This window comes from Spodoptera frugiperda, chromosome 17 (assembly GCF_023101765.2).
Source record: "Spodoptera frugiperda isolate SF20-4 chromosome 17, AGI-APGP_CSIRO_Sfru_2.0, whole genome shotgun sequence".
Lineage (NCBI taxonomy): Eukaryota > Metazoa > Arthropoda > Insecta > Lepidoptera > Noctuidae > Spodoptera > Spodoptera frugiperda.
This window is the reverse complement of record NC_064228.1, coordinates 8,133,780-8,153,591: the sequence shown is the minus strand read 5'-3', so window position 1 is coordinate 8,153,591 and position 19,812 is coordinate 8,133,780. Positions and strand designations below refer to the sequence as shown.

At 37.0% G+C, this 19,812-nt stretch overlaps 2 protein-coding genes across 2 annotated transcripts; one reads left to right on the top strand and one right to left on the bottom strand.

Annotated features, from left to right (window-relative positions):
- Positions 1-169: 169 nt before the first annotated feature.
- LOC118276590 (pro-resilin) lies at positions 170-1,825 on the bottom strand. Its single transcript, XM_050699677.1, has 4 exons — positions 1,730-1,825; positions 1,266-1,379; positions 580-723; positions 170-352 (listed from the first exon to the last, which is right to left on the bottom strand). The coding sequence occupies exons 1-4, from the start codon at positions 1,823-1,825 to the stop codon at positions 170-172; spliced, it is 537 nt and encodes a 178-aa protein (XP_050555634.1).
- A 310-nt stretch (positions 1,826-2,135) lies between these two features.
- LOC118276695 (uncharacterized) lies at positions 2,136-19,548 on the top strand. Its single transcript, XM_050699676.1, has 36 exons — positions 2,136-2,290; positions 2,917-2,962; positions 3,485-3,511; positions 3,962-4,009; positions 4,164-4,175; positions 4,296-4,325; positions 4,461-4,475; positions 4,565-4,588; positions 4,796-4,807; positions 6,734-6,760; positions 7,656-7,685; positions 7,801-7,824; positions 8,299-8,328; positions 8,448-8,471; positions 8,628-8,657; positions 8,773-8,796; positions 9,533-9,562; positions 10,090-10,113; positions 10,213-10,242; positions 10,358-10,381; positions 11,394-11,423; positions 12,171-12,194; positions 12,351-12,380; positions 13,920-13,943; positions 14,100-14,129; positions 14,784-14,813; positions 14,929-14,952; positions 15,691-15,720; positions 16,250-16,279; positions 16,395-16,418; positions 17,426-17,455; positions 17,571-17,594; positions 17,717-17,746; positions 18,162-18,185; positions 18,696-18,800; positions 19,490-19,548. Exons 1-36 carry the CDS (start codon positions 2,246-2,248, stop codon positions 19,546-19,548), a joined length of 1,104 nt encoding a protein of 367 aa, XP_050555633.1. The 5' UTR covers positions 2,136-2,245.
- The last annotated feature ends 264 nt before the right edge of the window (positions 19,549-19,812 follow it).

The window sequence follows — 19,812 nt, the reverse complement described above, 5'->3', positions numbered from 1 at the left end:
CCAGTGCCAAACTAAAACTTGTTTTTTTAACTGTCACAATGACAGATCTAGAGAGGGGATGATTCCATTAGTAAAATAATCGACTACAGGAAACTGTCACGTAATTTTAGCATGAAATAAATTCTTCAGTTCATTGTAAACTTGCGTAAGTAATCGTTGGGGGTTTTGTTTAGTATTGGTAGCCACCGCCTTGGCTTGGTGGTACGTAGGCTTGGCCGCCGGTGCTGCCGGATCCGCTGTTGTAGCCGTTGCCGGATGCGCTTCCACTGCCGTAGCCGTTTCCTGACGCGCTGCCGCTGCCGTAACCGCCAGCTGGCTGGTCAGGGTACCTGGCTTCACCTTCGTATGTGACCTGGAAGAAAAAAATATCATGAGTTCATTTTGAAAATAGTATTCTATGTAGGTAATAAGCGTGATGATCAATAGTTTTTGTTGAAACGGTTTAAAATCTGGAAACGCTTTTAGAATAGAGAAAATAAATATTATTTATGATCTATTTATTAATTAATTTCTCTATTTATTTGCAATTGCAAATAAAATTCAAAACAACGCCATCTATTATCAAGTAGCGGTACTAACCTCAGCGTTGAATCCGTTCTTCCAGTCAGCTGTGTACTTGACGATCTGCGTGCGACCGTCGGGCAGGGCCACTCTGTACTCTCCCCTGGTTATGTCACCGTCGGAGATCGCGTTGTGGCTGTAATCATTGCCATCTTCTGCCACCTGGTGGTAGAAAATAAAATTAAAAGGTATAGCGTCGGTGGGGAGCGAATGAAGACTCACCGATTATAGTAACAGTTTATTGTTCAAGAATACACGCTTTAGCACACAGAATGTCTTACAAAACTCACTTACTAACTGACTTTTGAGCGCGAGCCGATTGCCCGCGCGAACGTGTCATAGCCAAACGTCAACTCTCACACACACAGCGCGCTCTAGCGGACGGCTTCAAAGATATATGCTAGGGTTGCCGCGCTATAAAGGATTTGCATGTGTTTTGTTTCAATTATCGAGTTAAATGAGAGTGGAATTGCTGAGCAAGTGGCATCGGCAGGCAAAATATAATTACCTTTTTTTTTTCAAATAAATGGCAATAAGCTCATCTGGATTAACTAGTGAAAAATAGGTGTTATACTTTGCCTACTACGAGTGAGCTTTCTGCCTACCCCCATGGGAGACAGGTTACCCCATGGCTATATAGGCTACGGTCAGCTTTACCCGGCACTGCCGTTTAGGTATTCTACATTGGATATTGAAGAACTGACCTGGTAAGAGAAGTCGAAGGGCATGCCAGGCTCGTGGTGGTGATGGTCACCGTGGTCGTGGTTGCCGTTGCCGTGGTCGTGGTGATCATGGTGCTCGTGGTGGTGATCATGGTGCTGAAACAAAACGAAATGTTCATTAGTACTGTTGTAAATTATTACGATTACTTACACATTATTTACAACTTAAAAATACCTAAAAAAAGGAATAAAAACTAACCTAAAACTAAAATAAAGAAAAAATCAAATAAATATTCTAAGTGATATGTTTGTGTATATGTTTGTTAATCGTTAAGCGTCGAAGTACTCGTCCGCATCGCTGTCACTGGGGAACGTTCCCAGAAGACTGGCCGCATTGCCACGTTGTATGGCAATGCTTATCTTCTGACCGAAGAAATAGCCAGCCTTCTGGTCACGCGTAGAGTCGAATAGCTTATGTGCAATCTCTTTAAGTACAGAATGTGTACCAGGACCCCATGGCCCAAGTGTTTCGACCCCAAACGGCTCAAAACAATAGTTGCCAAACTGTAGTTAAATAAACGTGTATTTAACATAGAAGTCATCTTGCAACTGATATGTTTGTGTGTATGTTTGTTTATTACCTAACGGTAAGAAGCCAGAGTCTGGAAATGTGCCCGGTATATGGCAATAGGCTCACCACCTATTACATGGGACTTACAATATAAAATTGTGAAATGTGGGTGTACATGGGCATTATGTGCCATAATGTGCACCTCTGCCTACCCCTTCGAGGATTAAAGGCGTGACGTTATATAAATATTTTTTTATATATATTTTATTTAGTTACGTTTAAATCAACAGAGGTTATCGGTAGCACGGATTAAGTAATAAAACATTTTGATGGCTTAGGTAATTTCAACGTAGCTACCTATTCACTGTTGTAGCAACTATGTTTTATATTATGTTCTAGTAATATAACTTATATGTAGTTTTTAGTATTTCCTTTTACTAAACTAAACAGAATGGAGCTAAGGATATTTTTCATGAATTCTATATATTGTGTTTTGGTATGATATTTTATTTATTTTTTAATTTGCAAGTTAGATATCTGTGGGTAATACTTATAACAAAGCTATATTAACACATTCAGAGCCACCGACTCGCCCGGAGAGTCCATTTTAATTTTATTCCAGTGCCGTCGATTCGCTCAGCGAGTTCAATGTTTTTGCTAATTCTTTCCAACATGCAGGTGAATTTTCTGCTTAAAATAATACTAAAGACCCTAATCTAAAGAATTGCGTGGGGGATGCGAGTCTACGGCACTGAAAATTTACATGGACTCTCCTGGCGAGTCGGTTGCACAGAATGTGTTAAGCTGTTGGGTGGCTAAGCCGACACCCCAATAGCAATACAAGCCGTCACAAATGCGTCAGACCCGGAAAATGACGACGTAATCAAATACTGGTTTCGGAAAATTTTGATTCGGACATTTAAAATTCACGGTTTACTCACGTGCATTAATGGAGAAACGCTCTATCGGTTTCGAGTCACAGACGGACTCTTCATCATTCATGATTCATGAGCAGCGTGCGCAGACGCAGCAACGTTTAAGTATGTCTCACGACAGTTATTATAAAAGATTTTGATAACTTTACTCACCCTTTATAGCTTAATATTAATTATATGTTTTCAGATATTTCTACTAACTCCAATTAAAGGAAATTATGACGCTGAAACGGGTAATACAAATCTATACTAATATTATAAAGCCGAAGAGTTTGTTTGTTTGTTTGAACGCGCTAATCTCCGGAACTCCTGGTCCGATTTGAATAATTATTTTTGTGTTGGATAGCGCATTTATCGAGGAAGGTTATAGGTTATAAAACATCACGCTACGATTAATAGGAACCGAGTAGAGCGGGTGCAACCGCGCGGAAGTAGCTAGTATGGAACATAATATACAAATACTAGCTTCTGCCCGCGACTTCGTCCACGGAAAATTAAAAAAAAGGGTTGTACTACCTCTAACATTTAGGGGGATGAAAAATAGATGTTGGCCGATTCTCATAGATACCGGATAAGCACAAAAAAATCATCAAAATCGGTCAAGCCGTTTCGGATTAGTATGGCAACGAAAACTGTGACACGAGAATTTTATATATTAGATAGTATAAAAAATTTAGTTTTGTAAAACAAAATCTATGTATGTATTTATTTATTACTTTCCTATCATAATTAAATTGTTGTAAATTTTCTTCCAGCTTTAAAAATAAAAGACATGGATTTAGGTATTTTTTATCGAAATACACTAATTTTTATATCTTTTAGTTGATTTATGTACACGAAGCGAAAAAGGTATGCTAGAATCGTGGTATATAAAGTTCCAATTGGAGCCTAGCTTCACTGACAGACAGACTGACTGACGGATAATTAAATTTGACGTTTCAAAAGTGCCTAATTTAAGATTAAGGGCCATAAACTTGACTTTGATAAAAAATTTAATATCTTTATTAACCGACTTCTAAAAAGAAGGATGTTCTCTGTTTGACTTTTATGTATGTATGTTCGTGCGCGATTATCTCACGATTGGCCGAACCGATTTTGATGCGGTTTTCAGGTTTTAGTATATCAACCGACTTACAAAAAGATAAGGTTGAAGACGGATTTTTAAACGTATTTTATATAAAATTATTTACTTAGAGAGAAATATTATATTTCATTAAATTGTTTAACTTCAGCTTACGGTGAAAAATTGACAAGTTTGGAAGAGTTAGCAAAAAAACCTCGTGAGTGTTTTTAATTAAAATAATAAAATTTATGTGTGCTTATAAGTTTATTACCGACAATAATAATTAATGAGCTTTGTAATTAATGAGCTTTGTTATTAATTATCACATATCATCACATATTAATTATTCATTTATTTACGATAAATATTAGAAAAGTTGGGGGGTAAGTTTTTATTTAGTTTTAAAATATCTCCCTAAGTATTTGAAAGGCTAAATTATCATCCTTACGAATAAATTATTTAGCTACAATATTGTTATTATTTTTAAATTACATGTATACCAGGAAAATTCGACCCACTCCCGGGTATAACGTGTGAGTATTTATTAATAATTAATACGTCAATAATAATTAATGCATTAAAACAATAATTAATTAATTAAATAAATAATTAGTCCGTTAATAATACCTAATTAATCCATTAATAAATAATTAATTGACTTCGCTCAGCGAGGTTTGGGCTTGGTAGGTATTTTATAATTTTGTGATAAATTTTTATTTATTTATAAGAATAAATGTGTCTAGTGAATCAAAATAAATTAACTTATTTACAGATCAAGAACATGCCAAGGAAATGGGTGAGTTTACTTTAAAAAAAAAGCCATTATTTTAACTACATCACACCACACACACTAAAATCCTGTATTTGTCCACTACTGAGCAAAGGCCTCTTCTCATACGTAGAAGGTATAAACATTAACCACCACGCTTGCTCAAGGCGATTTTAAACTTCTAAGTTAGAAAATATAAGTAAAAAATATTAATTTAAGTATTTAAAATTTTAGAGAAGTACAAAGGTAAGTTATAAGAAGGTTTTTATTATAATTATTTTTCCACTCGTGTAGACGACAATTTTTTTTTTAATCGTTAAACTGTCTTGTACGAATAGATTATTTTAAATCATTAGATTTTTTTTCTTCGATAAATAAGTACTTTAGACGATATAGTGATTTGAAATATTGCGTGACGTCACTTTTGACTAGGTACGTTTTATACTCAATAGTGACGTAGTTAGCTCCCACTCCTAAACTTTGATTCGTTTTATGCAAGTAATGTTTTCTTTTACGATAAAAAAATACGTGTCTAATATTTTCTTATTACCAAACTGGCGGACTAAATAGATTTTTAACTTTCATACCCCGTTATCACCCCTATTGTATATTGTTAGCAGCAATAGCAGACATTGCGAAATAGCCTTATCGTTTGTATATCTATACTCATATCATAAAGCTAAAGAGTTTGTTTGTTTGGTTGTTTGTTTGTTTGAACGCGCTAATCTCCGGAACTACTGGTCCGATTTGAATAATTATTTTTGTGTTGAGTAGTGCATTTATCAAGGAAGGCTATAGGCTAAAATCATCACGCTATGACTAATAGGAGCCAAGCAGAGCCGGTGAAACCGCGCGGAAGTAGCTAGTTTATTCTAAAACACTAATTTTGTAATATGTATGTTTACCTACTTAATGCCAGCGAAACTCTATGATGACCATAACAGAATGTCTTGTAAGTATTATATCCTTTTATTTATTTATTTTTATCTTATAACCCGGTAAACGACTAAGCGGATAACCTGATGACACCCGAAACACCAGAAACGTCACAAGTGCATTGCCGGCCATACCATTGTTAGAAATCGGGGGTCGGGAAGATTGGGAAGGGGGTTTTTTTGAGGGGGGAAAATCATCCAATGACTTCTCTCGCCCTGGGCGAGGCGAGAGGGAGTGTCAGACTCTTACTGACTAAAAATCACCCCGTTCCTACTCCTGCGTTTCGAACCAGAGCCCCGGTAAACCCGCTAGGTTGTCCGCAGCTCCGTTTCAGTGGAAAGGGGGGTAATTGGACCTCCGGTAAGCTCACTCGCACAACGAAACAACGCAAGCACGTTTTCACGTTGGTTTTCTGTGAGGCTGTGGTATAACTCATTCATTCATTCGTGCCGAACACACACAAATTCTTTCAATAAATTTTGCGATTCTATTTATAATTCATTTAATTTACATTAAATTAAAATATTACATTTGTTCGCAGTGGATAGATTTTGTAAGTTTCATGAATTTGTACTACATTTTACTTTTTTATAAGTATTTTAGAATTGAGCGGCTTACTATCTCGCCTAGAGGGATGATACGGCCTTTAATTTTTTTTGAGCGTGGAACTTCATCCAATTTCTTCTCCGGCTTAGGCGAGAAAATCACCCCGTTCCTACTACTGCTTTTCGAGCCGGATCCCCGGTTAACCCGCTAGGTAGTCCGCAGCTCCGGAAAATGATACGGCCTACGATGGAGCACGCCTACATAAGCAACCTATTTATTCACTTGGGATTTGAAGACACCCAGGGGCCTTAGTCTGCTATTACAATTGGGGACGACAAGAGGGAAGGAGCTATACAACCTACATAGCTCCGTCCCTCTCGCACTGCTCAGTGATCGACCATTCTGACACAATTGTAATAGCAGACTAAGGCCCCAGGTTACATTTTCCGGAAATATAGAATTTACATTTTTTTACATGTTAGCAATTTGTAATATTTTAATTTTTTGTCAACAGTTATAAATAATAGTAAGTTACTTGAAAGAATTAATTTATTATTGAATAAAATCATACAAATGATATGAGGTGAGAATACCTATTACTTAGAAAAATAAATAAAATTAAAGATGTGTTGTTATTATACCTATACAATATTTTTATAGAAAATGTTATTATTGTATTTCTGTTAAAAGGAAAAGTCAAACGGGATGACATAGAAGGTAAGTAGATTTTTATGACGTCACGTTTTTACCTCTGAAGGGTAGCAGAGGCAATAGGTAATACGTGAGGTACAATGGTGGTCATATGCGGCTGACCACTACTAAGTTAATGTATGCTTGCAACTGATGAGCTCCGCTTTCTAGCCCCGCCCCCTGACATTGAATTGACGAATGAAGCGGGTGGGGACTTCTAAAGTCATTTACCTATTATGAGCCCTAAAACAATGCATAGATAGTAGTGTCATGAGCTCAATGCTGGAATTAAAGATAGAAGAATAATTGATTTTATTTGTGACGTTTGCGTATAAGGAAAACACTAATGAAAAACTGAAGACAAACTGATTTAGAATACAATAAAGTATTACTCGTTGGTGTAATTTTCGTATTAATTATTTATTTTATGAATTACAGGAAATATTATGGGATTGTTTATTTGTGAAGCCACGAAAATAAATTGATTCTGATGACATTTGTTACAGCCGTATAATAATATAATTTTGAAAAAAAAACTAATTCAAAAGCGATACGATAGCTATAGCTTCTAATCCAAATTCTACCACAAGTCATTTATTTTACGCAGTCGAAGTCGCGGGTATAAGCTAGTTCCCATAAATGTATTCAAAGTCAAAGTCAACATTATTTATTTCAATTAAACCAGGAAGGCACTTTTGAACGTCAAAGCAAATATAATAATATTAATATGCCATGGATTCCGGAACAATAATTTATCTTGAACTATTTTATTTTTAATTTATTTTATTTCTTGACAAGGGTTTTGATTTAAGTAAGATTTTTCAATCGTCTCTGAAGGGATCGGGATAAAATTTAGAACAAGGGTAGATTATTTGTTTGTCTTTAAGTTTGTCAACTATAAATCGATTTTATTTATTGACAGCGGACCAAAAGCAGAATGAAACGAAGTTAGGTAAGTACCTATATTTTTATGGGATAAGCCAAAGAACGAGTCAACGGATAACCTTATAGTAAATAATTTAGATTTTGACTTAGAATTTAATTTAATTTATTTTATTTCTTGACAGGGTATGGCAAGGAATCTGAGTCAAGTAAGATTTTTCAATAGTTTTTAAATTGATATCCGTCATTTGTTATACATAATTATATTATTTAACCATTATTATGTGGCGCCATATTGCTTTAATACTCTTTTTGCTTTTATTGTTTCCTTGGTCGAGTGGTCGCAAAGGGCGACTGCAGAACAAGCGGTCACCGGTTCGATTCCCGGGCCGGGCCAAGCATTACTGGTCTTTTTTCGGATTTTTGAAAAATTTGCTCAGTATTAGCACGGAATCTGGAATTGTGTCCAGTATATGGCAATAGGTTCACCCCTATTACATGGGACTTATAATGGAAATGGTGAAAAGTGAAAAGTGGGTGTACATTGTATAGTTTCATTACGTGCCGTAATGTGCACCTGTGCCTACCCCTTCGGGGATAAATGGCGTGCCGTTGTTGTTGTTGTATTGCTTTAATAAAAAACAATATTTGTGTTACATATTTTTATATTTACTTATTGACAGCGGACCAAAAGCAGAATAGAACGAAGTTAGGTAAGTACCTATATTTTTATGGGATAAGCCAAAGAACGAGTCAATGGATGATAACCTATATAGTAAATAATTTTAACTTTGACTTAGAATCTAATTTAATTTATTAAATTTCTTGACAGGGTATGGCAAGGAATCTGAGTCATGTAAGATTTTTCAATTGTTTTAAAATAGGAATCCGTCATCATTAGATATTATAAAACAAAGTCGTTTTCTCTGTCCCTATGTCCCGTTGTATGCTTAAATCTTTAAAACTACGCATCGATTTTGATACTTATCTAGCTAATTTTATTTATTGACAGCGGACCTGAAGCAGTGTCTATCGAAGTTAGGTAAGTACCTATATTTTTATAGAATAAACCAAAGAACGAGTCAACGAATAACCTTATAGTAAGTAATTTTGACTTTGACTTAGAATTTAATTTCATTTATTTTATTTCTTAACAGGGTATGGCAAGGAATCTGTGTCAAGTAAGATTTTTCAATAGTTTTAAAATGGATATCCGTCATTTGTTATATTATATTGGTAACCATTATTATGTGGCGCCGTATTGCTTTGATACTGTCCCATTGGTCGAGTGGTCGCAAAGGGCGACTGCCGAACGAAGCCCAATTCCCCCTTCCCAATCTTCCCCGATTCCCGAACAATATCCCTTAAATTCTTATCCCCAAAAAGCCGGCAACGCACTTGTAACTGGTGTTTCAAGTGTCCATGGGTGGCGGCGATTGTTTACCATCAGATGATACGTCTGCTCGTTTACGTGTTTCATAGAAAAAGGGGTCTCGGGTTCGATTCGCGGTTCGGGCCAAGTAATCCTAATTTTTTTTTATGAAACACGCTCGTAAACGAGCAGACGTATCACCTGATGGTAAGCAATCGCTGCCGCCCATGGGCACTTGAAACACCAGACGCGTTACAAGGGCGTTGCCGGCTTTTTGGGGGTTAGGAATTTAAGGGTTGTTGTTCGGGAATCGGGGATGGGGAAGATTGGAAAGGGGGGAATTGGGCCTCCGGTAACCTCACTCACATAACGATACAACGCAAGCGTTGTTTCACGTCGATTTTCTGTGAGGCCGTGGTATCACTCCGGTCGAGCCGGCCCATTCGTGCCGCAGCATGGCTCTCCCACACTTAACTGTTGTTGTTGTATTGCTTTAATAAAAAACAATATTTGTTTTATATATTTTTATATTTACTTATTGACAGCGGACCTGAAGCTGAGTATATCGAAGTTAGGTAAGTACCTATATTTTTATGGGATAAGCCAATGAAGGAGGCAATCGATAATCTATATAGTAAGCAATCGGCGGCAACAATACGAGTAATAGCAATGGATCTTTCGATTCCCTGCAATATGGTTGAGTTGAGCGGTGCTGGTGTACGTGTCATGTTCGAGAACGGGCGCCGTCAACTGGGACTGGTCACAGCTCCAGACTGTTTTATTTTATTGTCTTTAAGATTTCTCTTTTCGATCTCTATGGCTGAAAATTGGTGTTACATTGTTCCAACATAAATTGAACCAGCAAAACAATGTAACCAAGAATTGTATTGTGAACCTGATTGAAAAAGTAACCTATGGAGTTTTGTGCTCGTTCTTCTTGATACGAATCTACACTTTGGAACGATCAAATAGCTTCATTAGAAAACTGACTAATAGACAGACTTCTATTCTAATATTTACTTTGACGTTCGAAAGTGCCTTCGCTCTACTTGAAATAAATAATTTTGACTTTGACTTTGAGTTTTATTTAATTTCTAGACAGGGTATGGCAAGGAATCTGAGTCAAGTCAGATTTTTCAATCGTCTTAAAATAGAAATTCGCCATTCCGTCCGTCAAACAAGATTATTTGTTTGTCAACTATAAATCGATTTTATTTATTGACAGCGGACCTGAAGCAGTGCCTATCGAAGTTAGGTAAGTACCTATATTTTTATAGAATAAACCAAAGAACGAGTCAACGAATAACCTTATAGTAAGTAATTTTGACTTTGACTTAGAATTTAATTTCATTTATTTTATTTCTTGACAGGGTATGGCAAGGAATCTGAGTCAAGTAAGATTTTTCAATCGTTTTAAAATTGATATCCGTCATTTTTTATATACAATGTGATAGGGGCGAGACTTCTAACCCGTTAAGGCTGAGTACTACATCTAATTTTATCGACAAAAGTCGGTGACCGAAGGGGTCGAATCCCCTCCCCCTAAAAATTATGGCCATTTTAATATTTTTTTTTTACTTTTTTTGATATCAAAGGTTGTATGCGTTGTAGAAACAAAAAAAAACGAGAAACGGTAGCTAATAACCTTGGCTAACTAATTCATTACTTTTTTCATATGTTTGATAATGTTTTGGTGAGAAAAAAATCAGTTGTGAATTATTTTTACCGAAAAATCACTATTTTTCAATATTTTCAATTAGGGGTTCAACCCTCCATATTTTTTTTTGTCGATAAAATAGATGTAGAATTCAGCCTTAACGGGTTAGAAGTCCCACCCCAATCACATTGTATAATTATTTTTTGTTTTTGTTTTACCAATTTTATTGTGATGTAATTTTTTTGTTTTTCTTTCAATTTTATTTTTATAAATCTATATTTTGTGTGTGTTAATGTAATTGGTTCGTTAAACCGTGTTAACATATTCATAATAAATAAATAAATATAGGTAAATCATTATTATGTCGCGCTATATTGCTTTAATCCTGTCTCCTTGGTGAAGTGGTGATAAAAGGCGATTGCCTAACAGGGGTCTCGGGTTCGATTCCCGGTTCGGGCCAAGTACTACTGAGCTTTTTCGTATTTTCGAAAAATTTGGAATGGGATTGTGAAAAATCTGGAATTGGGTCCAGTATATTTTGGCAATAGGTTCACCCCCTATTACATGGGAATTATAATGGAAATGGTGAAAAGTGAAAAGTGGGTGTACGTTGTATAGTTTCTTTCCGTGCCGTAATGTGCACCTGTGCCTACCCCTTCGGGGATAAATGGCGTGCCGTTGTTGTTGTTGTATTGCTTTAATAGAAAACAATATTTGTTTTACATATTTTTATATTTACTTATTGACAGCGGACCAAAAGCAGAATAGAACGAAGTTAGGTAAGTACCTATCCCGGGTGTCGGCATTGCGTGGATCACCCGGAGGACACGGTGGAGCATACAGTAGCGGTGTGCCCTGCATGGGCTGAGCACCGCCGTGTCCTTAGGGATGTGATCGGCGACGGTGACCTCTCGCGTCCGGCTTTGGTTCAGGCCATGATGCGGAGCGAGAGGGAATGGGACGCCGTCTCCTCCTTCTGCGAAGTAGTCATGCTTGCTAAGGAGGAGGCGGAGCGCGTGAGGGAACGATCCTCCTCACGCCCCAGCCGCCGCAGAAGACACTCCGGGCGTCGGGGATCGCGTGACGATCTCCGGCCACCGTTGCGGGTCTGCGGACGGCGAGCAAGGGTAGCTCGCCGCCCGACCAGAACCAGACCCGTGCGTACGGCGCGTCGCGTTCCGCGCGCGCCTCAAAGAGCCAGACCACCACAGATGGGGCCCAGTAGGGCTGATGCCTGATCCGGAGCTGCGGACAACGTAAAAGGTTACCGGGGCTCCGGCTCAAAGCAGGAGAAGGAACGGGGTGGTTTTTAGTCAGTAAGAGTCTGACACTCCCTCCCGCCTCACCCAAGGCGGGAGAAGTCATTGGATGATTTTCCCCCTCAAAAAAAAAAAAAAAAAAAAAAAGGTAAGTACCTATATTTTTATGGGATAAGCCAAAGAACGAGTCAATGGATGATAACCTATATAGTAAATAATTTTGATTTTGACTTAGAATCTAATTTAGTTTATTAAATTTCTTGACAGGGTATGGCAAGGAATCTGAGTCATGTAAGATTTTACAATTGTTTTAAAATAGGAATCCGTCATCATTAGATATTATAAAACAAAGTCGTTTTCTCTGTCCCTATGTCCCGTTGTATGCTTAAATCTTTAAAACTACGCATCGATTTTGATACTTATCTAGCTAATTTTATTTATTGACAGCGGACCTGAAGCAGTGTCTATCGAAGTTAGGTAAGTACCTATATTTTTATAGAATAAACCAAAGAACGAGTCAACGAATAACCTTATAGTAAGTAATTTTGACTTTGACTTAGAATTTAATTTCATTTATTTTATTTCTTAACAGGGTATGGCAAGGAATCTGTGTCAAGTAAGATTTTTCAATAGTTTTAAAATGGATATCCGTCATTTGTTATATTATATTGGTAACCATTATTATGTGGCGCCGTATTGCTTTGATACTGTCCCATTGGTCGAGTGGTCGCAAAGGGCGACTGCCGAACGAAGCCCAATTCCCCCTTCCCAATCTTCCCCGATTCCCGAACAATATCCCTTAAATTCTTATCCCAAAAAAACGGTTATTTAAAAAACTAAAAAACCCGACTGCGTTTCTTTATAACATGAAAATGAAAAAAAAACCCGTATATATTTCATGAAGACCTAGTGGGGCTGCTGGATTTCTAGAATGGGTCCCGAATGCTTCAATTTTTTTTGTATTCTTGCTTTAGGGTTTTTTTTTCATTTTCATGTTATAAAGAAACGCAGTCGGGTTTTTTAGTTTTTTAAATTACCTTTTTTATTTTATTTTCTTTTAGTTTTATTATTTATTATATTTTCATATATCTAGTGTCACTCTCACAGTAAATACGAATCAAACGACCTCTATCAAGCTGAAATATATTGAGTCGTTCAGGCTAGAGAGTGGGCAATATTCAAATTTGGCGCCAAAAATCCGCCATTTTGATTTTTTTATTATTTTGATATATCCAGTGTCACTCTCACAGTAAATACGAATCTAACGACACCTCTCAAGTCAAAATCCATCAAGCCGTTTAGGCTGCAGAGCGTGCCAAACAATTATACATACATACATACATACATACATACTCTCGAAAAACATAACCCTCCTTCTGGCGCAGTCGGGTAAGTAGCCGGCAACGCACTTGTATGGTGTTTCAAGTGTCCATGGGTGAACGGCGATTGTTTACCATTAGATAATACGTCTGCTCGTTTACGTAGTTTCATAGAAAAAGGGGTCTCGGGTTCGATTCGCGGTTCGGGCCAAGTAATTTTTTTTCTGAAACACGCTCGTAAACGAGCAGACGTATCACCTGATGGTATAAGCAATCGCTGCCGTCCATGGGCACTTCAAACACCAGACAAAGTCAAGGGCGTTGCCGGCTTTTTAATTAGGAATTTAAGGGTTGTTGTTCGGGAATCGGGGATTGGGAAGATTGAAAAGGGGGAATTGGGCCTCCGGTAACCTCACTCACATAACGATACAACGCAAGCGTTGTTTCACGTCGATTTTCTGTGAGGCCGTGGTATCACTCCGGTCGAGCCGGCCCATTCGTGCCGCAGCATGGCTCTCCCACACTTAACTGTTGTTGTTGTATTGCTTTAATAAAAACAATATTTGTTTTATATACTTTTATATTTACTTATTGACAGTTTGTCCTGAAGCTGAGTACATCGATTTTATTTATTGTAGTAGTAAATAATTTTAACTTTGACTTAGAATCTAATTTAATTAATTTTATTTCTTGACAGGGTATGGCAAGGAATCTGAGTCATGTAAGATTTTTCAATTGTTTTAAAATAGGAATCCGTCATCATTAGATATTATAAAACAAAGTCGTTTTCTCTGTCCCTATGTCCCGTTGTATGCTTAAATCTTTAAAACTACGCATCGATTTTGATACTTATCTAGCTAATTTTATTTATTGACAGTGTACCTGGAGCAGAGTATATCGATATTAAGTAAGTACCTATATTTTTATGGGATAAGCCAATGAAGGAGGCAATCGATAATCTATATAGTAAGCAATCGGCGGCAACAATACGAGTAATAGCAATGGATCTTTCGATTCCCTGCAATATGGTGGAGTTGAGCGGTGCTGGTGTACGTGTCATGTTCGGGAACGGGCGCCGTCAACTGGGACTGGTCACAGCTCCAGACTGTTTTATTTTATTGTCTTTAAGATTTCTCTTTTCGATCTCTATGGCTGAATATTGGTGTTACATTGTTCCAACATAAATTGAACTAGCAAAACAATGTAACCAAGAATTGTATTGTGAACCTGATTGAAAAAGTAACCTATGGAGTTTTGTGCTCGTTCTTCTTGATACGAATATACACTTTGGAATGATCAAATAGCTTCATTAGAAAACTGACTAATAGACAGACTTCTATTCTAATATTTACTTTGACGTTCGAAAGTGCCTTCGCTCTACCTGAAATAAATAATTTTGACTTTGACTTTGAGTTTTATTTAATTTCTTGACAGGGTATGGCAAGGAATCTGAGTCAAGTCAGATTTTTCAATCGTCTTAAAATAGAAATCCGCCATTCCGTCCGTCAAACAAGATTATTTGTTTGTTTGTCAACTATAAATCGATTTTATTTATTGACAGCGGACCTGAAGCAGTGCCTATCGAAGTTAGGTAAGTACCTATATTTTTATAGAATAAACCAAAGAACGAGTCAACGAATAACCTTATAGTAAGTAATTTTGACTTTGACTTAGAATTTAATTTCATTTATTTTATTTCTTAACAGGGTATGGCAAGGAATCTGTGTCAAGTAAGATTTTTCAATAGTTTTAAAATGGATATCCGTCATTTGTTATATTATATTGGTAACCATTATTATGTGGCGCCGTATTGCTTTGATACTGTCCCATTGGTCGAGTGGTCGCAAAGGGCGACTGCCGAACGAAGCCCAATTCCCCCTTCCCAATCTTCCCCGATTCCCGAACAATATCCCTTAAATTCTTATCCCCAAAAAGCCGGCAACGCACTTGTAACTGGTGTTTCAAGTGTCCATGGGTGGCGGCGATTATTCACTATCAGATGATACGTCTGCTCGTTTACGTGTTTCATAGAAAAAGGGGTCTCGGGTTCGATTCGCGGTTCGGGCCAAGTAATCCTAATTTTTTTTTTATGAAACACGCTCGTAAACGAGCAGACGTATCACCTGATGGTAAGCAATCGCTGCCGCCCATGGGCACTTGAAACACCAGACGCGTTACAAGGGCGTTGCCGGCTTTTTGGAGGTTAGGAATTTAAGGGTTGTTGTTCGGGAATCGGGGATGGGGAAGATTGGAAAGGGGGAATTGGGTCTTCGGTAACCTCATTCACACAACGAATTACAACGCAAGCGTTGTTTCACGTCGAGTTTTTGTGAGGCCGTGATATCACTCCGGTCGAGCCGGCCCATTCGTGCCGCAGCATGGCTCTCCCACACTTAACTGTTGTTGTTGTATTGCTTTAATAAAAAACAATATTTGTTTTATATATTTTTATATTTACTTATTGACAGGGGACCTGGAGCGGATTCTATCGAAGTTAGGTAAGTACCTATATTTTTATGGGATAAGCCAAAGAACGAGTCAACGGATAACCTTATAGTAAATAATTTTAAAAGTCAAAATTATTTATTTCAAATAGACCAGGAAGGCACTTTTGAACGTCAAGTTTTGACTTTTGACTTTAACTTAGAATTTAATTTATTTTATTTCTGGACAGGGTATGGCAAGGAATCTGAGTCAAGTAGATTTTGTAATATAAGTTTTTAAACTGACATGGTTACTAGTAATATATTTGGAACTGAAACCGGGATATTTACCAATGTTTATTTGTTGTTATGAGTTTCCGATATTTCGGCACTGTTGAACTGAATATCCGAATATTGGAAACTCATAAAAACAAATAAACATGGTAAATATCCCAATTTAAGTTCTAATGATATAAGATTTTGCAATTAACATAACTTAGAAATCCGTCTTTTTTATATACATTGTTAACTAATTATTGGCACCATAGTGCTTTAATAAAAAACAATATTTGTTTTATATATTTTTATATTTACTTATTGACAGCGGACCAGAAGCTGAGTAAATCGAAGTTAGGTAAGTACCTATATTTTTATGGGATAAGCCAAAGAACGAGTCAACGGATAACCTTATAGTAAATAATTTTGACTTTGACTTAGAATTTAATTTCATTTATTTTATTTCTTGACAGGGTATGGCAAGGAATCTGAGTCAAGTAAGATTTTTCAATCGTTTTAAAATTGATATCCGTCATTTTTTATATACAATGTGATAGGGGCGAGACTTCTAACCCGTTAAGGCTGAGTACTACATCTAATTTTATCGACAAAAGTCGGGGACCGAAGGGGTCGAATCCCCTCCCCCTAAAAATTATGGCCATTTTAATATTTTTTTTTACTTTTTTTGATATCAAAGGTTGTATGCGTCGTAGAAACAAAAAAAAACGAGAAACGGTAGCTAATAACCTTGGCTAACTAATTCATTACTTTTTTCATATGTTTGATAATGTTTTGGTGAGAAAAAAATCAGTTGTGAATTATTTTTACCGAAAAATCACTATTTTTCAATATTTTCAATTAGGGGTTCAACCCTCCATATTTTTTTTTGTCGATAAAATTAGATGTAGAATTCAGCCTTAACGGGTTAGAAGTCTCACCCCTATCACATTGTATAATTATTTTTTGTTTTTGTTTTACCAATTTTATTGTGATGTAATTTTTTTGTTTTTCTTTCAATTTTATTTTTATAAATCTATATTTTGTGTGTGTTAATGTAATTGGTTCGTTAAACCGTGTTAACATATTCATAATAAATAAATAAATATAGGTAAATCATTATTATGTCGCGCTATATTGCTTTAATCCTGTCTCTTTGGTGAAGTGGTGATAAAATTCGATTGCCTAACAGGTCTCGGGTTCGATTCTCGGTTCGGGCCAAGTACTACTGAGCTTTTTCGTATTTTCGAAAAATTTGGAATGGGATTGTGAAAAATCTGGAATTGGGTCCAGTATATTTTGGCAATAGGTTCACCCCCTATTACATGGGAATTATAATGGAAATGGTGAAAAGTGAAAAGTGGGTGTACATTGTATAGTTTCTTTCCGTGCCGTAATGTGCACCTGTGCCTACCCCTTCGGGGATAAATGGCGTGCCGTTGTTGTTGTATTGCTTTAATAGAAAACAATATTTGTTTTATATATTTTTATATTTACTTATTGACAGCGGACCAGAAGCTGAGTAAATCGAAGTTAGGTAAGTACCTATATTTTTATGGGATAAGCCAAAGAACGAGTCAACGGATAACGTTATAGTAAATAATTTTGACTTTAACTTAGAATTTAATTTCATTCAATTTATTTCTTGACAGGGTATGGCAAGGAATCTGAGTCAAGTAAGATTTTGCAATATAAGTTTTTAAACTGACATTGTCACTAGTTATATCACACATAAAAAGATTATTTGTTTGTCTTAAAGTTTGTCAACTATACATATATCGATTTTATTTATTGACAGCGAACCTGAAGCAGAATGAAACGACGTCCGGTAAATACATATATTTTTTATGGGACAAGCCAATAAACGAGTCAATGGGTCACTTTAGGGTGTTACCACAGCAATCGAGCGAGTGTCGATCGATGCCATCGATCGATGGTGGAATGGATTAGTCGACGTCGATCGATAGTATCTAACACACCAATCAATCGATAGCCGATAGATAACATCGATCGATGGTGGAATGGATAAGTGGACGTCGATCGATAGTTTCTACTAGACCAATCGATCGATTGTCGGTCGATGGCATCGGTCGATCGATTGGTTAGTCGACAGCATCTGTCGATCAATGGTATCGATCGTCTATCGATCGATTGGTGTGGTAACACCGTTATAGTAATCAATCGGCGCAGCCTATGGATTCCAGAAACAATAATTTAATTTAATTTATTTTATTTCTTGACAGGGAGCGACAACGAAACTGATTCAAGTAAGATGTCAAAACAGCTAAAGGGATCGGGATAAAATTGGCAACAAGGATAGATTATGGTTTGGAATACACGCGGGCGAATCCGCTGTCAGAAGCTAGTCTCATAATAATTTACGCAACGTCATGTCACGCCTTTTATCCCCGAAGGGGTAGGCAGACGTGCACATTACGATACGTAATGCTGCTATACAATGTACACCCATATTTCACCATTTGTGTTATAAGTCCCATGTAATAAGGGGTAAGCCTATTGCCATATACTGAGCACAATTCCAGACTCCGTGCTATTACTGAGATTTTATTCGAAAAACCGATAAAAGATCACTAACACTTTGCCCTACCCGGGAATTGAACCCGAGACCTCATGTCCGGCAGTCGCACTTGCGACCACTAGACCAAGGAGACAGTCTCCAATATCACATCCAAGTTTATATTTATTCAGAATCAAACGATAATGCATTTTTTTTTAAATATTTTCTTACTATCTATAATCATTATCTACATCGATAGGTTCTTCACAATCTAGTGAAGATAATGAGGGGGTTCTCGTCACCTTAGGCTCTACATCTAGAATACCACGAAGCACTAAATGTACTGCTTCACCTTTACCAACGTGTGAGTATATTAGCAGATACTATTATATGTAGTTTGTGTTACGTTAACTTTCAGTCGACACGTTTATGGAGTTTATTTTTCTTTTTAAAAAAACGTTTTGATTTTCTCCTGTGTCGTGGGTGCGTTTACAAACATACAAGTTCACATACACATGACACAGAACCGAAACAACAATTTATGGATCACACAAAGAGTTGCTCCGTGCGGGAATCGTATCCGCTACACGTTGCGCAGCAGCCGGTTGCCCAGCCACCGTACTAACCGTGCAGTCTTGTTGTTGAGGAGTTGCGCTCTCTGATTGGCTACTGAAACTTTAACAACCAATCACACAGGTCCAAACGTGTCGATCACATTAACGTAAAATAAACTTTATTAATAAATACATTATTTCGAATAGACTAAAGGCATTTATGAACGTTAAAAATTTTAATATTTTGAACGACTATTTTTCTAAGGGGGAAAATCTTCCAATGACTTCTCCCGCCTTGGGCGAGGCGAGAGGGAGGGATCCCTGAAGGGGTAGGCAGAGGTGCACATTATGGCACGTAATGCCATTGTACAATGTACACCCACTTTTCACGATTTATGTTATAAGTCCCATGTAATAGGTGGTGAGCCTATTGTCATATACTGGACACATTTCTAGACTCCGTGCTACCACTAAAATGAGTATTTTTTTTTTATTCCAGTGAGTAAGGATTTCTTTCCATGTAAGTTAAGTTCCATAAAAGTTCTAATCATTTTGTGATAAGGTCGAAAATGCAACGTGACGCCTTTGATCCCCAAAGGGCACCTGCTATTATGGGCCGTAGTGCCACTACCACACAATGTACACCCACTTTTCACGTAGCATAGCTACATAGCACATTTTTTTTTGCAACGTCACGCCTTTTATCGTCGAAGGAGTAGTCAGAGGTGCACATTACGACACGTAATGCCGCTATACAATTTACACCCACTTTCTACACTATTTATGAAATTTCGAAAAACCGAAAATAACCCAGCAATACTT